The following is a 7247-nucleotide window of genomic DNA, read 5'->3' on the forward strand; positions in this document are numbered from 1 at the left end:
TCGTTACTCGTGTCGATTTAAAACACTCCCTTTGGTCGTGTTTTAATTTATCGCCACTCGTTTCGAACTTGCCTTTTTACTCACTTGTATCGTAATTAATAATTATACATGTTATACGTATTATACATGTTGTATTAATTATTTGAATTCTCTGGAACATTAGACAATAAAATCACTTTTCTACTTCTTTTCTGATATTTAACTTCAATATTTTGTTATTGTGGCCCATGTGTGTCTTCTAATTACCCTATTAGACGGGTAATTATTTTGTTCTGGCAACACTATGAGTCCAAGCTGTTTGAGCAATTACTTAAAACACTTAAGTTTTTACTTAATTTAAGGAAAAAACCCGGAAAAGTTTAAAATAAACACTGACACTGACATTTCTATGTCATCCCAAGATGAAGAGTAGGCTTGTGCCGTTTCGTTCGTTGATCGGAGCGCTCCGATCTCGGTCAATCGCTCCCATGAACTAGTTCGCTCTTTTAGGTCTTTTGCTCATTTAGTTCAGCCAGACCAGCGATCACTGCGGTCGGAAAGATCAGAACGAATGGGACCGAATAGTGTCAAAATTATACGAATAGTCCACAGATAGTAACATTCCGGGCCGAAAGGTTGTAAGTAACCGAAGTTTAATATGAAAAGTTGACTTTTTTTGTTGCTCTGCTAAGTAGCTCTCGCTCTCGGTCGGCGCAGTCACACATTCGTTCTCGATCCAAACCGCTCGCGCTCGATACTGAACTAAATGAGCAAAGACCGATTCTCAGGCCACGGAAAGATTCAGTTCATTTCGGTCATTGATGGGATTTTATTCCTAACAGTTCATAGTTCGTGAACGACACAAGCCTAATGAAGAGTGTGATAACTAAACTTGATAAGAAGAGTTTGAAATTGTTATTCTTATATTTTTTATTTAGTTAAAAGTTAAAGCTAGGAGTGCGCGGTGGGCTGAAAGCTTTTTTCTATTAAATCACCTAACGCATTATTATAAAATAATGTTTAAACTTTGCATACTGTTATTAATACCCCATTTTTACTTTATCAAATGCGAACCTAATACGCCTATCGTAATTACGACTTGGAACTTTAAAAACTCCACTATTAAAGGTACACTGCAAATTAAAAGCTGTTTATTGAAGCCCGCGGTTCATAATAATGAAATATACGTGCATAATTTCAGCATGGGAGGTGTTAAAAACCGGTGGTACAGCGTTGGATGCAGTGGAGCAGGGGGCGTCGGTTTGCGAAGCGCAGCAATGCGCTGGTACTGTGGGCTTCGGAGGGAGTCCTGACGAAGATGGTGAGACTACTCTGGATGCTCTTATAATGGACGGGTAAAATATGCTATCTTATTTCTTACAATGTAGTTTTAGCAAACAATCTTATAGAACCTTATATTTTGTCGTATCTGCACACTATTTTAGGCAGATATAGGCTCTGTAGACTGCCTCCTTAGTTGCTGCAACTGTCGTCTGCAAAAATGCTGTTGCTTATGATCATAGCTGGGCATTAACTCGTTAATCCGTTAATCGTTAATTAACGAAGTTAACATTTCGATTAACGGATTAACTTTTAAGTTAACTTGAAAAAATGTTAACGGACTCGTTAACTTCCGTTAAATTTCTCCGAGTCCGTTAATCGTTAATCTAGTAGGGCACAGGCGCCATCTGCGCTGCGAAAAACACGTTGTGAACGCTACTATAAAAGCCCGAAGTACGGCAAATCCTATGATTTGCCGGTAAATCCTATTAGGTTTTACCGATGTCGATTGCTAAAAGTCCGAAATATTACCTAAAAAAGTATTCTTCACGTGGATTTGCTTTTACTAACTTTGATTCGGTGAATCCTAAGCTTTACCATGGCGACTGTTGTAGTGATAGGGCAGCAAATTAGAGCCCTATTTACGACCACATTCGCTTCCCTAGCCTCTACCGCCCAAAGTGCCACAACAGTCCCGTCACCGCCAGCATCTCTCCTGACACAGCTCTTGGCAGTAGCTCAGGCGATCACTGCCTTCCACGTGCAGCCTAGAGTTCAATAGGTTAGCTGTACTTCGGACTTTTACAGAAATATAATACGCTATAGTGGATACTGATGCAACTAAATATTTAAAGAAAAGTTCTTTTTTTCACGTGTTAACGGATTAACGATTAACTTTAACTTACGTTAAATTTGTCGAAATGTATCGCTTTAACGATTAACGAAGTTAACTTTTTTAGTAACGGATTAGCGATTAACGAAGTTAACTATTTGATTAACGGTGCCCAGCTATGCTTATGATGATGACAGGCTATTTAAACTGTACCTATCTTACATTTCGCAGGAAAACAATGAATGTTGGTGCAGTGGGCGCTCTGCGTAGAGTCAAAAGTGCTATATCAGTGGCGAGACATGTTTTGGAGCACAGTTACCACTCTTTCCTTGTTGGGGAGCTTGCCACACAGTTTGCAGAGCAGATGGGTTTCCCTGTTGAGTCTCTCACAACTCCCAAATCCAAGCAAATGTGGAAAAAATGGAGAAATGAAGATAATTGTCAGCCAAATTTTTGGATGGTAATTTTTTTTTTTGATATTGAACTTAATTTCTCTTTATTGCATGTGTCCTTAAAGTAAGTCAGAGACATTAATCTGTGTCAAGTGACTATTCTGATAATTTCACTTTCAAGAACTCTTGACCATTTTTCATAGATAAGATTATATTAGTTTTAGTATTTATACGATCCTCCAATCATAGGTACTTCTTTTTTTTTCTGATTATTTCTATACTATATTATTGTTTTCATAATATATAAAATAGTTACGAACATAGAAGGAATTTAATTTAAGTTTGTCTTTCAGTATGTAAAACCAGATCCAAGACAAAACTGTGGGCCATATACAAAGATAACAAGTAGACACCAACATTGGGCAAGGCCCCAGAAAGTAGACGAACACAACCATGATACCATTGGGATGGTGGCAGTGGACCGGCAGGGAGATATTGCCGCTGGGACTTCCACCAACGGAGCCAGGTTTAAAATGCCAGGGTAATTAACTTTTTTTATGCAATCGGAGGCAAACAAGCAGACAGGTCGCTGATGGTAAGGGATCACTGCCACCCATAGATACCCAAAACACCAGAAGGGTTGAAGGTGCGTTGCCGGCCTTTGAAACTGGTGTACACTCTTTTCTTGAAGGTATGAAGAAGGTAGTATCAGTCCGAACACACTGTGAGTGACAGTTCATTTTGCTGTGCTGGAGAAACGCACTGTTGAGGACTGGCAGGCATCTAAATGATGGGTGATTTATTTATTACATACCTATACCTACACATAGCCATTGAATTTATTAAGTTATAACTTATAGGGGCATCCCACTGAGAGTTAAATGATGAGTCGGATGGAATGAGACTGCGCGCAATACAATGAACAATGTCTAATTTTAAATATATGAACATAACATGTAAGTATTTTGTTAGTTGAGTCACATGCTGACATGTATAAACTACATAGTTTACAAGCCATTGTTTAAATTGTTTTGAACACCATACTCTTTAATCCTATATTTTATCTATGTCTGGTAATGAAATCAACATTTTGTGTTGTATTTTGTTTATCAAAATAGGACATAATTATTCTGTGCATTCTTAATATTTATAATTATGCTTTTTAGGACATTGTTACTCTTATTTAGACACAATATTGTGAGTCTATTAAGAGTGTTTGAAATCCTAAAATTAGACTTTTGGGATTGATCGAGATATGAATTTTGTAGATCGCTTTAGGCGTTTCAATCCATCTATATGGTGTGTTGGAAAGTTCGGAAGTTCTAATATGGTCGTTCTCGCCCGTCGTGTGCCCGCCGCAGGTTAAAACGACCACACTCAAACGCTTCGCTCCGAGCGGGCGAGGGTCCACTCAGGCCTTAAAGCTCGGCCACACATGCGCGTTTTGAGAGCGTAAACGGAGCGTTAGCGGAGCGTCAGCGAAGCGCATTGATAGCGGTGCGCCGGACTAACGCTGGCGTTGCGCCCAGCGGACGCCGGCGGGAACTACGAGCGCGGATTGCGAGCGGAATGCGCGCGGATTGCGAGCGGAATGCCAGCGTTCCGCCGGCGCAATCATTGCGCTCAGTTAACGCTACGCTATCAAAACGCTTTATGTGTGGTCTACTTGGTTCCTGGGGTTTTTTTTATAACGATGTCTATAATATTGATTACATTTTAGACGTATCGGGGACTCTCCGATCCCGGGCGCTGGTGCGTACGCCGACAACACTGTGGGCGGTGCCGCCGCCACCGGCGATGGGGATGTTATGCTGCGGTTCCTACCCAGGTGAAAACTTGAATTATGCTGAAACACCCATTTTGTCGATAGGAAAAGGATATTTAAATTTGCTATGGGAGGCCAAAATGCGTGTACATACTTATGTAGATCTTTTTTGAATATTGCCAAGTTGGCGTATATTCCACCTTTAGCAGTGTTCATCACAATATAATGTATAACAAAATAACTACACGCGAAGCGCCTAATCTCGAGTGTGTCTGAGGTAAATACTTGTACGTATGATTTGCGTGTTTGCTAAGAAACTTAATTCAGGGGTTCTGATATGGTACGGTCAAGGACTTAAATTGTTAATCCACTTCCAGCTCATTTTATACTGGACATTTCACAGTTAAGCTATGACGTGTCCAGTATAAAATGAGCTAGAAGTGGATCAACAATTGAAGTCCGTGTCTGTACCTGAGTGAAAAAGTGTGTGTTTCAAGCACATAAACTTATTGTATTGTACTGTTTCAGTTTCCTAGCCGTAGAAGAGATGCGTCGCGGCGCCGCCCCCACGGCCGCTGCCGAAACGGCCGTCGCCAGGATCGCAGCCCACTACCCGGCCTTCATGGGCGCGGTGGTAGCTCTCGCCAAGGACGGGACGTACGGCGCGGCCTGCCACGGCATACATCAATTCCCCTTCGTCGTGTTCGATCAGAAGGCTGAGGAGTGCAGAACTGAACATGTCTTGTGCTCTTAAATATGAAAATTTATACGTAGTCTTAGAATCTATTGGTGTTTTAGTTTTATTATAAATATTAAACGAATCTCACAAAATATATTTGACGATCATTTATAAATTAAATTTGAATAGATTCATTTCGGATTACATTCTAAAATGAACTCTATTGTTTGCTGTGTAGAGGTTAGCAACTCAATGGCTAATATTGGATTCTTCATTTATTTAGCTGCCCAATTGACAAGCCAGTAAATTGACGGGGACGATTTTATTTAGAAGAACACATTCCTTCCTTTACAATATTATTATAACATAGGATTCTATTAATTTTTTCCAGCTATAAACGTGCCCCGTGTGCAAGCACCTTCCATTTTCATGTTTTTATTTTTTATTGGTAATTATCCTTGGTTTATCCCCAACAAAGTTTTATTTTAATTTCTTCTAAATAAAGTAAAACTCGAACTATTTTCATATTGTAAATTTAAGAGTAGCTTTCAAAACGCAGCTGGTTTGTCATACCATAGACATTTTTTTTTCTGACGCTTCTTCAATCCGTCAATTATTTCCATCGGCCATTTTCTATTTGACCGTCTCCTTGCGCTCACGTATCAACGTAAGTAAAATTAGATATCTTTGTCTTGAAAAGATCCAAATTAATTTTCTTGCTTTTAATAGTGTTGTAAGTAAGAGATAGTGATATTGATTTGTTTTATTAAAAAATTGCGTCTATTACGTCGTATTATACGCAGCGTCGCATAACCTAGTTACCACGTGGTAACATTTTCATGATGAGACTTTATTTCATTTCATTCGTGGTATCCACTTGAGGTTTATCCTGTGAAGCTTTAATGCGTCTGATTTTCCTCCAAACTATAGTGTAAAACGTACATTGTGTGGAGTTTATTTTGACATGAGCATGTTTCTTTCAGAATGGCGGACGCTGCTCCAGCCGGTGGTCGTGGCGGATTCCGCGGTGGTTTTGGTTCACGGGGTGGCGACAGGGGCCGCGGGGGCCCCCGTGGTCGTGGACGCGGGCGCGGCCGTGGTCGCGGACGCGGAAAGGAAGACCAGAAAGAGTGGGTGCCCGTCACCAAGCTCGGTCGTCTAGTCCGCGAGGGCAAAATCGACAAGCTTGAGAGCATCTACCTGTTCTCTCTGCCCATCAAAGAATTCGAGATCATTGACTTCTTCCTCGGGTCTTCGTTGAACGATGAAGTTCTTAAGATCATGCCTGTGCAGAAGCAGACCCGTGCCGGTCAGCGTACCCGTTTTAAGGCTTTCGTGGCCATCGGTGATAACAACGGACACATCGGACTGGGCGTGAAGTGCAGCAAGGAAGTCGCGACCGCTATCCGCGGAGCTATCATCCTGGCTAAGCTGTCTGTACTGCCCGTCCGCAGAGGATACTGGGGTAACAAGATCGGAAAGCCCCACACCGTTCCTTGCAAGGTAAATATTTATTTCTTTGTAGTAAGGTTATTTTTTAATTTTCTAGTTTTTCCACCTGACTAAATGATGAGAACTAAATTCATTTCATTCGTGGTATCCACTTGAGGTATATCCTGTGAAGTTTCAATGCGTCTGATTAAATAAACTTATAAAACTATACTCAGTTTACTAAAAACATGTTGCTAATAACATTTTCTATCATTCCAGGTCACCGGAAAGTGTGGTTCAGTCACCGTGAGGCTGATCCCCGCTCCCCGTGGTACTGGCATTGTGTCTGCCCCAGTCCCGAAGAAGCTTCTCCAGATGGCTGGTGTCCAGGACTGCTACACATCGGCTCGTGGCTCCACTGGCACTCTTGGCAACTTCGCCAAGGCCACCTACGCTGCCATCGCTAAGACCTACGCATACCTCACCCCTGACTTGTGGAGGGACATCCCTCTGACCAAGTCCCCCTACTCTGAATTCAAAGCCTAAACTATTCGAAGATGGAATAGAATAAAACATTCAGAACATTTATTTTGTTTTATTTATAGTTTTATACATTATCTATGGATGTTATGAGCTCTTAAAGCCTCTCCAGGAATGAATGACTACGCGCTATGTTGCGGTATTTCATAAGCACTATTTTCTTCTAAACTGAACTGTCACCCCATACATCATAACCTAACCACAAAACTAAAATTTTTTGAAAAAATCCATGACCGCGACATAGTGGACCGATTTTCATGAAACATGGCTAAGAACACTCCCGACTATTTAACTCTGCTTTCAAACAAAAAAATCGCGAAATCGGTTCATCCGTTCGAGAGCTACGAT

At 41.0% G+C, this 7247-nt stretch overlaps 2 protein-coding genes across 2 annotated transcripts; both read left to right on the forward strand.

The window, feature by feature from the left end:
* Positions 1-871: 871 nt before the first annotated feature.
* LOC125228857 (N(4)-(Beta-N-acetylglucosaminyl)-L-asparaginase) lies at positions 872-5049 on the forward strand. The gene is made up of 6 exons (XM_048133555.1): positions 872-1107; positions 1181-1334; positions 2324-2552; positions 2838-3025; positions 4205-4312; positions 4778-5049. Exons 1-6 carry the CDS (start codon positions 996-998, stop codon positions 5001-5003), a joined length of 1017 nt encoding a protein of 338 aa, XP_047989512.1. The 5' UTR covers positions 872-995; the 3' UTR covers positions 5004-5049.
* A 392-nt stretch (positions 5050-5441) lies between these two features.
* Positions 5442-6945, forward strand: LOC125228753 (40S ribosomal protein S2). Its single transcript, XM_048133421.1, has 3 exons — positions 5442-5595; positions 5912-6431; positions 6639-6945. Exons 2-3 carry the CDS (start codon positions 5913-5915, stop codon positions 6903-6905), a joined length of 786 nt encoding a protein of 261 aa, XP_047989378.1. The 5' UTR covers positions 5442-5595; position 5912; the 3' UTR covers positions 6906-6945.
* Positions 6946-7247: the final 302 nt, after the last annotated feature.

This window comes from Leguminivora glycinivorella, chromosome 8 (assembly GCF_023078275.1).
Source record: "Leguminivora glycinivorella isolate SPB_JAAS2020 chromosome 8, LegGlyc_1.1, whole genome shotgun sequence".
Classification (NCBI taxonomy): Eukaryota; Metazoa; Arthropoda; class Insecta; order Lepidoptera; family Tortricidae; genus Leguminivora; species Leguminivora glycinivorella.